The sequence below is a fragment of the Populus nigra genome, chromosome 18 (genome assembly GCF_951802175.1).
Source record: "Populus nigra chromosome 18, ddPopNigr1.1, whole genome shotgun sequence".
In the NCBI taxonomy this organism is placed as follows: domain Eukaryota; kingdom Viridiplantae; phylum Streptophyta; class Magnoliopsida; order Malpighiales; family Salicaceae; genus Populus; species Populus nigra.
In genome coordinates this window covers 12871088-12885202 of record NC_084869.1, presented here as the reverse complement: position 1 = coordinate 12885202, position 14115 = coordinate 12871088, and the positions used below count along the sequence as shown (strand labels likewise).

The 14115-nt window shown below is 36.8% G+C and overlaps 3 protein-coding genes across 3 annotated transcripts; 2 read left to right on the top strand and 1 right to left on the bottom strand.

The window, feature by feature from the left end:
* Positions 1–888: 888 nt before the first annotated feature.
* Positions 889–3631, top strand: LOC133678242 (hypersensitive-induced response protein 4-like). The gene is made up of 5 exons (XM_062100505.1): positions 889–1252; positions 1868–1988; positions 2107–2198; positions 2387–2483; positions 3003–3631. Exons 1-5 carry the CDS (start codon positions 1058–1060, stop codon positions 3371–3373), a joined length of 876 nt encoding a protein of 291 aa, XP_061956489.1. The 5' UTR covers positions 889–1057; the 3' UTR covers positions 3374–3631.
* A 3479-nt stretch (positions 3632–7110) lies between these two features.
* Positions 7111–8367, top strand: LOC133678409 (uncharacterized). The gene is made up of 2 exons (XM_062100703.1): positions 7111–7508; positions 7622–8367. The coding sequence occupies exons 1-2, from the start codon at positions 7452–7454 to the stop codon at positions 8219–8221; spliced, it is 657 nt and encodes a 218-aa protein (XP_061956687.1). The 5' UTR covers positions 7111–7451; the 3' UTR covers positions 8222–8367.
* LOC133678408 (uncharacterized) lies at positions 8351–10338 on the bottom strand. Its single transcript, XM_062100702.1, has 6 exons — positions 10164–10338; positions 10015–10064; positions 9702–9825; positions 9478–9573; positions 8602–9042; positions 8351–8571 (listed from the first exon to the last, which is right to left on the bottom strand). Exons 1-6 carry the CDS (start codon positions 10336–10338, stop codon positions 8423–8425), a joined length of 1035 nt encoding a protein of 344 aa, XP_061956686.1. The 3' UTR covers positions 8351–8422.
* Between the last annotated feature and the right edge of the window lie 3777 nt (positions 10339–14115).

The window sequence follows — 14115 nt, the reverse complement described above, 5'->3', positions numbered from 1 at the left end:
AAACTTAGCCCAGCCACCCAAGCTTGGACGGGCTTTAAGAATTGGAACGTGAACGTGAAGAAGAAGCCTATCAAATGACTTAGCGGCCTGAACGTTTTAAACCCGGTCCGCCTCAAGCAATATTTTAAATTAAACTAGTAAAAGTTGATCTGTCAAAACTTATTTTAATTTATTTAAATAATTTTTAAAATAATTTTTTTAAAAAAACCTTTAGATAAATTCAAATCAATTCTCTAACCTTTGGATTAATGACATAATTTACCCCTAAAATATTAGGGTCGTGACAAAAAAAACCTATTGTACCTTTCATTTGTTTGTTAGTCTGACATATTAGAAATCTTGATTTCAAGATTTTTTATTTAAAAATATATTAAAAAAATTTTAATTTTTTTTAAATATTAGTATATTAAAATATCAAAAAACACTAAAAAAATATTAATTTAATATTTTTTTGAACTAAATACACTTTTAAAATATAAAATCAAATATAATTTACTGTGAAATTATAAATTATTTGGGTTGTGTTAAAAGAAGCCTATCATGCCTCTTGCTAATCTAGTATGTCATAAACTCATGCTTTTGTGTGAGGATTTATTTATTAATTATCCATGGTTGGTTTATTCTTCCTTCCATTAGATAGGATAAAGTATGAAACTCAAGCATGTTGACTTTCAAGCTTTGTGATTGAGTTGGATATTTTGTTTATGTACTGTAAAAAAAAACATTTATATTTTCTTCCATTAATTAGGATTCTTTTATCGTTGATTTTATTGAAAATGGATATATACATAATTTTTTCCTATTTTAAATGTTAGCCATTGAATACTGTTATAGCCAGAGATTATCTATAAGATGTGGATTTTAAAATATTTTAAACTGATATCTGAACATTTGATGACTTAGTAAAAAAATCTTAAATTAAAAACAAAATTATACAATAATCATAATTACAATAAAGCCAAAAGAAAATCCATCAAAACCAAAGTAAAAGAAGGTTAGGATCTCCTAAAACAAAGACGCAAAAAATATCTAATCGATCAAAAGTTGAGGCAAAAAAATGGGAAGTTCGTTCTGTTTTTTATGTGGCTGTGTAGACCAAGCAAGCGTTGGTGTTATTGAAAGGTGGGGTCGTTTTGAGCGATTAGCTCAACCAGGTTTCCACTTCTTTAACTGTTTTGTTGGTCAATGTTTAGCCGGTGTTCTGTCTACCAGAATCCACTCTCTTGATGTTCGATGCGAAACCAAAACCAAGGTTTTTTCTTATGTTTTGTTTTGTTTGGTTTGGTTTCTTGGTGATTAAGGAATGTAAGATTTGTGGGTTTTGTTTTGTTTTGCGTTTTTTGGACGTGGGTTTGTGTTTTGTTGCATTTTGTGTATGATTATGGGGTTTTATTGGATTTTTTTTTTTAGTGATTCAGGGATGGAGAATTTGTGGGTTCTGCCTGGATTTGTGTTTCTTGGATTTTTGCATGTGCGTTTTGAGGGGTTTATAGGGTTTAATATATTAGTATTATAATATTATTAATGGAGTTTGAGTGCTTCATCCCTTGATTAAATTGCTCTGATCTGTTTAGCGTGATCAAATTGTTGAATATGTGACATGTTTTGCCTGCGATGGTGTTTGGTTGGTGAGAAAAGCTTGTAGAAGTTAAAGAGATCAGGAATTGAGTCACAAAAGAGATTAGAAATTGAGTTTTCAGGGTTTGTATTGTTTTGGTTATGAATGAGATTATTAGGTGATGAAATAAAATTTTGCCTTTGTTTTTTCTGTTGTATGATTTAATGTAGTTCTCTAATGGCTTGTTTTGAGTTGAGATTTTGTATTCTCTGTTAGAGAAAAGGCTTACATGGCTTTATGTTAATGCAGGACAATGTCTTTGTGCATTTGGTTTGCTCGATTCAGTATCGAGTAGTCAAGGAAAATGCTGATGATGCATTCTATGAGCTCGCAAATCCCAGGGAGCAGATTCAGGCTTATGTGTTTGATGGTAATTCATTTTCGTAACCTGGGATATAGATTTTTATTATCCAAAAATGTCTCTGTGTTACTGTTCTTTTTTTGGTTTTTTAGTTTTTTTCATTGTGGCATATTTCTTGTTTCTTAAGTGGTTCGAGCTCTCGTTCCAAGAATGACATTGGATGATCTTTTTGAGCAGAAGAGTGAGGTTGCCAAAGCTGTCTTGGAGGAATTGGAGAAGGTAAGTGGATACCTATCACTTATGTTGAATCCAATACTTTAGAAAGTTTGTGGCGGTGATTCTTTGGATTATTCGAACGCACTCTTCCTGATACATTAGTCTTCTTCTTTTTTAGATCAGTTTTTTTCTTAGTATTGCCAAAGTCATGTCACTGCTATTGTTCTTATCTTATGTACATAATGGATCAGGTGATGGGAACCTATGGCTACAGCATAGAGCACATTCTGATGGTTGACATCATACCTGATGATACTGTTCGCAAGGCAATGAACGAGATCAATGCAGGTACTCATCTTCTATACATTCTCCCCTTGCTTTATTGCATAAAGTTGTTTTCAATATAATTTCTTGGATATCATGTGAAAGATATAGCTGATTTTTGGAAGGACATGGATAACCAAGATAAGTTGCCTACTCGACTTCTACTTTTAGCGCTGAGTTTGCAAGATGTAATAGACCAACTATAACTGAAAGTTCCATAACCATTAACCACTGTGAATTAATTTTTGTTCTGACTCGTGTCCATGTAACCAGATGGTGTGTATTCCTGCTAGTGGTTACCATTCTAACAACATCCTGATTATTGTTTAATGAAATTTGTCATCAACACATGTAAAGTTTTTTCTCGGTAATGTCGTTAAAATTTAAATTTTTGGTGATGTTTGATTTTGGGCAAGCCTTCAGTTCCATGAATCCAATACTGGGGTCAAATATTGCTTGCTTGCTTGCTGTTGATGGCAGTTAATTATGGCCTCAACTTCATCTGCAAACAAATAACTATCGCATATCGATTCTGTATTGCAGCTCAACGACTTCAGCTTGCTAGTGTATACAAAGGCGAAGCTGAAAAGGTGTTCCTAGTCAAAAAAGCTGAGGCTGAGGCTGAAGCCAAGTACCTTGGTGGGGTTGGTGTGGCCAGACAGAGGCAGGCAATCACAGATGGTTTGAGAGAGAACATACTAGAGTTCTCACACAAGGTGGAGGGAACGTCAGCTAAGGAAGTGATGGATCTCATCATGATCACGCAGTACTTTGACACCATCAAAGACCTCGGCAACTCATCAAAGAACACCACTATTTTTATTCCTCATGGCCCTGGTCATGTAAGGGATATTAGTGACCAAATTCGCAATGGGATGATGGAGGCATCCAGTGCTCAAATTGATCAGCAGTGAACCCATTTCCTGGGCATCATCCGAAGCACGTTTTCTTGAACTTGACGGCAACTCTGGTACAATATTATTTAAGTAAATAAGATGAGAGAAAATATACGTGGGGATGATATTTTGTGTTTAACAATCCTTTCAGCATTATCAAATCGCAATTTTCTTTACTTTCTTTCTTGTTTTTTCTTTTCCCAGAAGGATGTTGCAAATTTGTTGATTGCAAGCTAGGTTTAGTGTCTATATGGTCACAAGTCCCTCTTCTCTTGAGTTTTCCCATCTTTCATTAAACAATTGTATTTTAGATGATTTTGACATGAGGGTATCAAAATTAGTAAAAACATCAATTTTATTTTATTTTTTTAAAATATTAACTTTATGTTTTTCTTAGACGAAAATCATCTTAAAAAACACCCCATTTACCATAGATAGGATGAAAACAATAAAAAAAAAAAAAAGAGTTCGAGAAGAAATACACGTTAAGTCATAATGGAAAAAAAAGGTGAAAGAAACATTAAAAAAAAAACGAGGGCAATTTTTTCTAGAGATGTCTTCAATTGATTTAGGATTTAGTCCAATCATGATTGCCTTTCCAAAATTATTTTGTTCCATTTCATTGCAGCTTTTTCTTCGTGAAAATTTATCAAAAAGTGAAATTCTTATTCACAATTAGAGACACAATCACTGAAGATCTAAACCTAAATTTGCTCGTCAAAGAGGAGATTGTTACAGTTATTGAACCTCATCTGATTGAGTGTAACACCTGGTCATTGATCTGGTGAATTGATTTATCTATTAAAAAATTATTTTTTAAAATTCAAATTTTTTTTTTAATCAATTAGGTTTTAATCGAGTTGATATAATTACTAATTGACTCACTAGATCAATTAGATCAAACTAAATTAATTTCAAACTAGATTAATTATATGTTTTTTTTTATATTTAGTTTAATCTAATAATGAATGGAACCAGGTTAATAACAATGGAAATTATTGTGATTTGCTTGATCAAGTTAAAAAAAAAAAAACCGATAATAACCTGATTTAGGATCTAAAACCTAAATTTGCTCTGCAAGAGCATACTTGCCCCAATGCATGCGCCGAATGAAGTACGAAATGGGTACAAAAGAGCACGAACATGTGCAGAAGCTTCTAGCCAACGTGATCCAAATGTATCCATCATCCATGCTCCAATAAATCTTAAGAAATCAGCAACTTCAAAACTTAAAATCTCTTAAAATTCAATAATCATTTCTTTTTATTCAATAATCTTAAAAGCAAGTTTTTAAACTCGGCCGATAGTCGACTCGATCAAAAACTCAGGTCACGAGTTTTGCCTGGATCATCAGGTCACACAGATCAACCCCAATATTTTTTTATAAATCAAAACGACGTTATTTTAATTAAAAAAATAAATAATTAATATATTGCAATAAGATTTTTGACCGAGTTGCAACCAGATCAACCTATCATGTCGCCGGGTTATTAAATTTTTTTATTTTTTTAAAAATCTAATCCAATTCTAGTTTTGAGTTAATCAGATCTTGAATTGATCTACCGAGTTTAAAATTATAATTAAAAATATGATCATGTGAGCAACCTCATAAACCAACACATATCCATACATGTACACGCACGAGCACACAGATACGCAAAAATCACAGATACACTATCGATATCTCTTCTATTTAATTTTTTTAAATATAGAAATCAATATGATTTTTTCTCGGAGAAAATAAAAATAAATTATACAACGAAACATACATAAAATACAAACTAACTAACATTGATCCATGCATACATGTCCCCTCCAAGGATGCATTACCAATTAAGCGGAATCTTTGAACCCACAACTTGTTTATATTACACTCTTCCCCATTTCTGAACAAATTCTGACCCCCACGTTCTCTAATTATTATTTTTCTCTCCACTTGTTAATTTTAATTATCTAATTGCACCCAAGCCAACAAATTAATTAATTAATAGCTTAGAAAATATTTCAAAGAATAAGTTGCAGCATCTGCCTTGGAGAATCAGACAGAGAGGACCTCTTACAGTGCATGAGGGCCAGAAGACAAAAAAAAATGTAAATGGGGATTGATTTGTTTTCTGTGCGTCTTGGAAGGGAGCAGCTTGATTTGGATCTGGATGTTTGTTTAGCCTTTTGGGGACAAAAACTGGACCTCTTGCGATGTAGCTGACCAGTTTTGCTGTAGTGTCCATGTTCATAGCCGGCCATTGAAGACCTCTTCGTTGTGGAAAATCAAGATAATTAGGGTTCGGAATGTGTCTGTGAAGGTGACTGCTGCTACTTTTATGAGACAAAGGTTGCCATGATTAGACTGTACAGGTCCTCAAGATTCAAAATATGTTTCGCCTAAGAGTGATGGGCTCGATCCTTGTCAAATCAGGGAGAACATAAGATATTTGTTCAACTATTTCTTGATGGTGAAAGGATAAATATGCTTCCTAACTATTCTTTCGATCTCATTTGAGTTCCTCAACAAATAAATTTCCCAATTGAGTCCCCCATCTAGTTGATGCTGCCCAATCATTGAAATCCAAGCTAAATTTAGGATTATATATAATGGGATGGAAGGAGTTAATTAGGTAACGTATGATTGAATGAGGACTCAATTGGAAAACAATCCTTTGATGGGAGGCTCAATCAAGAATGGGGTAAAAGTTAGGGGGCCATATGTGTCCTTTTCTTCTACATTGTTTTGCCAGTCTTGCTGTCGGCTCTCAATCCTGTTTGTTGGGTTAAGATTTTTTATTGTTTTATTTTTAATGGAGCAACCACTCTTCTCACCCGGTAAAAAATAGGTTAATTCATGCAGAATTAGGATATTTATGAGAATTTTTACTTTTAGAGGTTAAGAATTTTGTTATTATTAGTGTTTAGATGCCATTGATTGTCAATATTTGGAGGAAAAAAAAAATTCAAGCATAGGTATAAAATCCAGTTCATTCTATCTATAAATTCAAGGCTTTAATTATAATTTAAATTGATTAGCTCGGGTAAATATAGTTAAATGTAAAATGATATTTTGTTAATATTTTTTTAAAAAATTTTAGATAACATTATTTTAACTCTTTTAAAGAACAAACTGATGAATTTTCTTTTGATTTTAATCAGGTGAATCAAACCATAAATTAATTAAATTTAATTAAATCAATTACCACTTAATTTTACATAAAATCTAGTCAGAATTAAATTCCGGGTCAGCAGAATACTAGGTTGACCCTTTAATATTTTCAAGACTCCACAAATTAAAAACACTTTGCTTGAGCCATCCAACACCTCCAAGAGCCATATAATATTTATCTGATTAGATTCCCAGTAACTTAGAAACTCTAGAGTCCCTAGACAATCCGTACACAAGAGGACCATCAACAAACTGTATACGTTGTTTTTGTTCCATTCTGATAATTCATCAACAAGCTTGTCGCTGGCTTGCTTCCAGGTACTAACATGGGTGTCTTGTTGGATTTGTCTCTAAAAAATCTCAACAACACCTAATTCATTGCCGCAAATTTCTAATTATTGTTCACTACATCAGAGGACAGAACAGCTAATCAATGAATTAATCCTTGTAATTAATTGACGAGCTAGGGAATCTCATGCCAGATCTCATTAAAAATGTTACAACTATCTCAGAATTATAGCCCTAAAATATAATACTATCTGAAGGGGGTGCCAAGAAGCTCCCTCATAATCTTTTTTTATCAGTAGGAAGTTTGATAATCACATTACAGGCAAGCTTATAAGTTGCAATCATGGGTCATGGCAATGTGGTGATTTTGATTGCTACAAGTCTGGGACCAGTGAAAAGATGCCCATAATTTTGTGTCTCGAAAAATTATTGAACCTTATCTTAGTTGATGCGCCTTTTCGTTGTCATAGTATTTTTAACCTAGCCACTTGGATTGACAGTCCCTTTACCATCCAGCCTTGATTGTACTATATATATAGGTCCCTCTCTCTTGACCAAGACATCATCAACTCAACAGAGTTCAGCTTTAGAAACCCTAATCCTCTAGTCATATCCAAAGCTTGAATCAGAAGAAGAAGAAGAAAGAAAGATAACATGGGTTACTGGTCTGCTGAGAATGCTACTAATGCCTACCTCAAAACTTTGAGAATGGTAAGTCCAAGAACATTTTTTGCACTTGTCATTAATTGTAGTTTCAGTTCGTTATCTGTAGAAGTATTTATAGCAATATTTTCTAACTGGGATTCTGAATTGATCTGATGCAGGGCCAAAGGGCAAACGAGCCAGATGTAGCTGAATTCATTTCGGCACTAGCGGCTGGTAACAATGCACAGCTAATGGTTGTAGCATGTGCCAATGCTGCTGCCACCACTTCATTAGCCTTGGTAGCTGCAGCTCATCAAACTGGTGGCCGTGTGGTTTGCATCCTTCCTGGACATCAAGAATTACAATTGTCTAAGAAGATCCTGGGCTCTGATGCCTGTCATGTTGAGTTTGTTATTGGAGAAGCTCAAAGTCTACTATTAACCCACTACAGTGAGGCAGATTTTGTGCTTATTGATTGCAACCTTGAGAACCATGAAGCTATTCTTGGATCAGTACAAGCTAGAAAGAAAAGAAATGGAGCTGTTGTTGTGGGGTATAATGCTTTTAGCAAGGGATCATGGCGGTCTGGTGGGTCGAAAACACAGTTGTTGCCGATTGGAGGAGGATTGCTAGTGACCAGAATTTCTGCCAGTGCCAAGATTGCTGATGGCTGTGGTTATGGAAAGAGGAGTCATTGGGTTGTTAAGGTAGATGAATGTACAGGTGAAGAGCATGTTTTCAGGGTCAGATTTCCACAAGGAAAGCAGATTGAAGCTTAATTTTCTCTTTTAGTGCTCCAATTAGTTCTAATCTAGATAATCATCAAGATGTAAATACGTACCAAGTTACTGTACTGTAATGCTCAATTACTCAAATTTTGAGAATGGAAAACATAACTCAACAGGGACTGAATGTTCGAAAGAAAGATGGACTAGAACATGACCAAAACTAGTGAGCCTAGCAGAATTACCTAAAAATCTCTACTGTGCTGTAAACCTATAGATCATGATGTTCTCATAAATATCCCCAGGATTAACAATCTGGGAAGGGAAACGAGGGTGATTGACTGCATCAGGAAATCCTTGAGTCTCTAAGCAAATACCAGCATACCGAGCATAAACAAATCCACCTTTTCCCTTAACATTATCCAACATGTTACTTGTATAAAACTGCACTCCAGGCTGATTAGTCCACAGCTCCAACTTCCTCCCAGAAACACCTTCTTGCACCACAGCAACCTTCATGAGGTGTCCAGGATTAACGTTATCTAGAACATAGTTGATGTCATATCCATCAGGCAGTTGAGTGAACATGCTACCAATCTCACGGGGTTTGTGGAAATCATAAGGTGAATCTTTAACGGCGACAATCTCTCCGGTCGGAATGAGTTCTTCATCAACTGGAGTGATTTCGGATGCTAAAAGTTGGATTGTATGAGATAAGATGTCACCACTGCTGTGTCCACCAAGATTCCAGTAAGCATGCAGAGCCAAGTTCACTGGGGTACGCTTGTTTAGAGGCATAGCCCGCATTTTCACCGCTAGCTTGTTTGTTTCAACTAGCATGTATGTCACAGACACAGCAACATCACCAGGAAAACCTACTCAAAATCCACAACCAATCAATCAATGCAAGTATTACATAATTAAGAACAGATACAAAGTAATAGCAAAGGCATATGAGATTGCATTCTTGCTATATATGCATATAGCAGCCGATCCGGCTGGAGACTGATTAGGAAGGTTTTCTTTCAAAAGGTTTTGAAAGTTAACCTTGTTAAGCTTGAATGACTCTACAGGGCACCGTTAACTACGGATTGACCGAAAAACACACGACTCGAGCCTTGGATCAAGTGAGATCCTGGGCCGGGGCCGAGTGTAGTATCTATGTAAGAAACAATGTACTTTCTCACGTATACTCTCCAAACACTAGTTCTTGTAAAAATTAAGCTGTCGTGGCTGTAATTTAATTTACTCATCCAATTTCCCAACAACTTAATTCTTTAAACAAATTGCATTTGATTAAGAAACATTACCTTCCTCTCCATCGAAGCTGTTGTAGGTGAACGTTACGTGGTTATCATCATGGCTGCCTACACCCCATATAACTTCACTAAAACCTTTTGGGCCACCTGAAAAATATATTAAACAATGAATTAGCAAATGTATACTCTCTAAAGTAATTAGATTATAAACAATTCTAAAAAAAAATACTGAAATTAAACAATGAATTAGCATATATATATATATATATATGCACCATGTAGCATGTTCCTTCCATCATTAGGGACCAACTTATAATCAGTTCCATCCAAAGTAAATTGAGCTCTTCCAATTCTATTAGCAACACGTCCAACTATAGCTCCAAAGTAGGTGGTATCATTCTGCAATATAATGTAGATATTCAATCATAATAAAATGAAAAATCCAATCAATATATATATATGAATGAATGAAATAATATTTCTTTGGTGGAAATATGAAATTAATAATAAATATAGAGAAAAAACATCAATGGCATAACTGAAAAAAGCTAAAAGACCTCGCAAAGTAAATAAATTAATGAGTTTTACCTTGTAATCATCAACTGAATCAAATCCAAGAACAATATCATCTAATTTTCCTGAAAAAGAAAAAAAATCAGACAAAATTTATATTATTGTCAATATCACTATCATGAAATCTAATATAGATAATAAATATGAAATAAAAAAAATCAAACCATTTTTATCTGGAAGAATGACTGAGATCACCGTGGCACCATAATTAGTCAATTTAACAGAGAAATCTCCCATTTTCAATTCATAAATTCCAATATCTTCGTTCACAGCTTCAACGTCATTAGCAAAGAACAAAATAAGGTAAACAAAGCAAGAGAATAAAAAAATATTAGCCATTGTTGTAAATCACTGTTAGAAGAAAGAAAGAATTACATCTGAGTAAGTGGGTGAGTGTGTGTCTATATATATAGGGATGTAAGGATGTAGATGACGAGGATAGGTGTGGTTAGAATTAAATTTCGAAGATAAATCTGTTCAGATTTTTTCGGTTTAGATTTTGAAGATAATTCTTTCAGATTTTTTGGTTTAAGATTTACTTCAAAGATTCTCAAATTTCTTTTTATAGTTATTTATAAAAAAAATCAAATTTATTTCTATTGTAAAGTTACTCGGGAATGCATTATTCACACACACAAAAAAAAAATGTAATTTTTTTTTAAAATTTTGTACAAGATCAGTAAGGATACATAATAATAATAATGCAACTCGGCCATGCTCTAGGTTATTGGTTGGCTAGATTAATTTGGATCAATCAAGACAATGTATTTTAATATTTTTTATTTAAAAAATATTATTGTGAAAAAATAAATTAAAAAGTGAATTTTTATTTTAATTGGGGGTCATGAGTCAACTCTTAAATATAATTTTTTTTTATTTGGTTTAAGCTCAATTTTAAATCAATCTCCAAAACCGAATCTAATTTAATAACTATAAAGTAGTTCAACACTTCAAAATGTTGGGTGATTCCGGTACCCCAATGCGCGGACCGGTGGTGTACTGATAGTTGCTCATATGGAGGGGAAGCACACTGTGACACAATATTTTACGTGGTTCGGCAAATCCGCCTACATCCACGGGAGAGGTTCATTTTATTAGAGATAGAGAAAGGATACAATAAATACATGTAGAGGAGGAGGATTACATCCACTCTACTCAACTCATCAACTCTCTTGCTGCATTTGCAGCTGCTGCAATGGCAGCAAGGTTGCTGCCATTGCAGCCCCTCACTTTCTCTCTTCTTCTCTACATTTCTTACAACTCTCACTCTCTCTTCTTCTTCAACAAAGGTGGCTGCCAATAGTCAATGGTTGGTGCCAACCATTTGCTGCACATGCAATGGCAACCAACCTAACAATCACCCCCTTTGCCATTCATGTGGGGCAACTGTCCTCTTGCTTCTTCAGCACAGGCTTGCATCTTGCAGCTCTTCCAAGCTTACCATTCTGAGAGCGTCTGTGGCCGAGTTTACAGGTACTCGCCAAACCTTTCAATCATCAGAGTTACCAAAGCACACCTTTTCTCACACAAAAGGATCACTACAACCAGATGGTCTGCCACTTCACATCTGAAGAGTGTTAACGCTTGTCTCTGGTACACAACATTCCCCTTCGAGCGTATCAACCATGCTCGGTCCGGAATGATTCATCAAGCCTTATATCAAGGCTTACAACACCCCCTCAAACGGAAATTTCTATTTCCAAGTGCGACAGTCATTATCTGAGTATCTCAATATGATCACGAGCTCACCACTCTTCCAAGAGTCTACTCATCCAGGAGTTGCGCCTGCCCTCTGTTCCACCCTAGGAACCACGCCTTACTTCTCCGTGAGTCTCTCGCTCTTAGTCGTAAGAGTCCAGGTAGCTCTCCACCTTCACCTATGGGGGCAGCCCATTAAAGGTTGATCCATATCTGTCTTCATACTCTGAGTATTACAATGCCATTACCGAGCTCACCACCTTGACAAGAGTCAACTCATTCTCGGAACCTGCGCATGCCCTTCTGCTTCTTCATAGCAGCCGCGTCTTAGTGCTCCACAAGTCACACACTTATTGTCCAAGGCAAATGTCTTCTAGCTCATTGATCTTTAGCATGGGGGCAATATCCATGAAAGTCAATCCTGCATTTGTCTCCATACTCATCATAGCCACTTCATTGGCTATACACATGTCCACTCATATCTAGCCATCACATTGGCTATGGGGCGTTCTGAATTGGGCCTACATCGTGGCCCACACACCTTCTCCTTAGGTGTCTCCGCTCGTCGTCATGCGGCGGTCTAAAACTGGGGCTTCTATCACGGCCCTCACACACCTTCCATCTAAGGTGTCTTCACCTTTCATAGGTGGTCGCATCCTCCTTCAGCTGAGATGCTTCAAAGTGGCTCCAAAATTCTCTACCACCATGTGCACTATGGGAGAGATAGCTGCCACTAATCACATAGAAAGAGAAACTTGCGGTATACTCCTCGCAATCCTCCACCTCGATTTCTATGTTTGGAGCTTCTATGCCTTTCTGCTTGACAGCTCCACCTACACCAACTCTCTTTGGTGTCTTCGCCTTTCGTCATAAGCGGTCGCCTTTTATCACAGGCGTTTGCACCCCTTTAATTAGATGCCTCTGCAACAGCTCTCTTTCCATCCTTGCATGCATTGGAAAGGTCTTCGCCTGTTGTCTTCATTAAGAGCACAAGAGACTTCCTGTTGTACAAACTTTAACAGTCTCTGCTCTGAGCTTCATCTGGGAACTCTTCTTCTCCTTGCACCTGTTGTCTCATTATAGTACCTCGTTGGATCCTACGGGTACTCGTGCACAATCTCTGCGTGCCCTCGTGCAATTTCTGTTCTCCAGATTTCTCCCTATTCCTTGCGTATGTTTGACAGTAGCTCATCCTGTCACAACACCTGTCCAAGGCAAAATAGGGTGCCAATCTTTATCCCCTTGTTGTATTTCTCTTCTATTATCAGAGTCTTCATCAATTCTCCCTCGAGAAATCACAGTCACCGAATCTAACTTCATTGGAGAAATCACCACTTCATCAGATCCTTGAACATACGGAACCCAACTGTTCCTTTGTGCTATCGTCTTGCTAGTCTTCAACCGTTTCATTACAAACTGCTATATATACGAAAATAGTACCGTATGGATAATCCTTCCACTAAGCAAGTTCCTAGGAAAGATTGGAGGGGTCACATTGGTCCCGCTTAAAACCCAATCTCCTAGACAGAACTTCTCAGGCCATATCTATCCATCGTACTGTCTTTTCGTATATACAACCATTTGCTAGCTTTGTTGCGGCTTTCCTTTACAAGTGATCTAGAATATACTGGTTTAATACATGATTTCTCAACATCTGGCGAGACTACCAGTGCTTAGATTCGTCAAGATTGGTCTTCGTCAATTTCACTCTACACCTCAAATTGTCCATATAACCGGGTGTCCAGAGTGTCCCAATTTTGCCTTCCCTCAAGTCAGTTAAAATTCTCCCCACTTAGCAGTTTAGCACATGTAATTGGGTAAACATGTGCACCTTTTTCTTCTTCTCTTCAACGACCACCATGATGACCTTCAGATGCCTCCTGATCGGGCAATCTCTCTTTAATAATTCACCACCACCACTTTCGGTCTCAAATCTCAATGATCGGACCGTACCATTGCATCCGGAACGATCAAATTAGCTGGAAACAAGTCTGAAATCGTTCAAATCGCACTTCAGACGGCTAAGATTTGATCAAAACAATTCTGGCCTGATCAACGGCTCTGATTCAATCTCAGATCCGGTTGCACATAGGATCAGCTACACTGAATCCTGTCCCTCGGCTCGCGGCTCGGCTCGGCTCCAATTCGGCTCGGCTCACTCGGCTCGGCTCGCGACTGATGATGTGGCAGGTGGGTCCCACTTTGCTGACGTGTCTGTGACTGGTCGATGATGTGTCTGTTGACCGTCGCTGAAGTGTCTGCTGACTGTCGCTGACGTGTCTGTTGACTGGCGCTGACGTGGCACGCTGACTGGGCAGTCTCTTCGCCGGCTCGTGCGGCTGTTTTCCGACGTCCGATTTTGACGCCGTTTTCACCAGTGGCTTCGTCTCGGCCTCCTCTACACGGTGGTATGGTCGA

What these genes read in the sequence shown, in the direction of transcription:
- LOC133678242 (XM_062100505.1), top strand. Translation starts at nt 1,058, where the DNA reads ATGGGAAGTTCGTTCTGTTTTTTATGTGGCTGTGTAGACCAAGCAAGC. An exon ending in GATGCGAAACCAAAACCAAG is followed by an intron (nt 1,253 to 1,867) that starts GTTTTTTCTTAT and finishes ATGTTAATGCAG; the next exon opens with GACAATGTCTTTGTGCATTT. An exon ending in AATGAACGAGATCAATGCAG is followed by an intron (nt 2,484 to 3,002) that starts GTACTCATCTTC and finishes TCTGTATTGCAG; the next exon opens with CTCAACGACTTCAGCTTGCT.
- LOC133678409 (XM_062100703.1), top strand. Translation starts at nt 7,452, where the DNA reads ATGGGTTACTGGTCTGCTGAGAATGCTACTAATGCCTACCTCAAAACT. An exon ending in ACCTCAAAACTTTGAGAATG is followed by an intron (nt 7,509 to 7,621) that starts GTAAGTCCAAGA and finishes GATCTGATGCAG; the next exon opens with GGCCAAAGGGCAAACGAGCC.
- LOC133678408 (XM_062100702.1), bottom strand. Translation starts at nt 10,338, where the DNA reads ATGGCTAATATTTTTTTATTCTCTTGCTTTGTTTACCTTATTTTGTTC. An exon ending in CATTCTTCCAGATAAAAATG is followed by an intron (nt 10,065 to 10,163) that starts GTTTGATTTTTT and finishes TTTCTTTTTCAG; the next exon opens with GAAAATTAGATGATATTGTT. An exon ending in CAGCTTCGATGGAGAGGAAG is followed by an intron (nt 9,043 to 9,477) that starts GTAATGTTTCTT and finishes GATTTTGAGTAG; the next exon opens with GTTTTCCTGGTGATGTTGCT.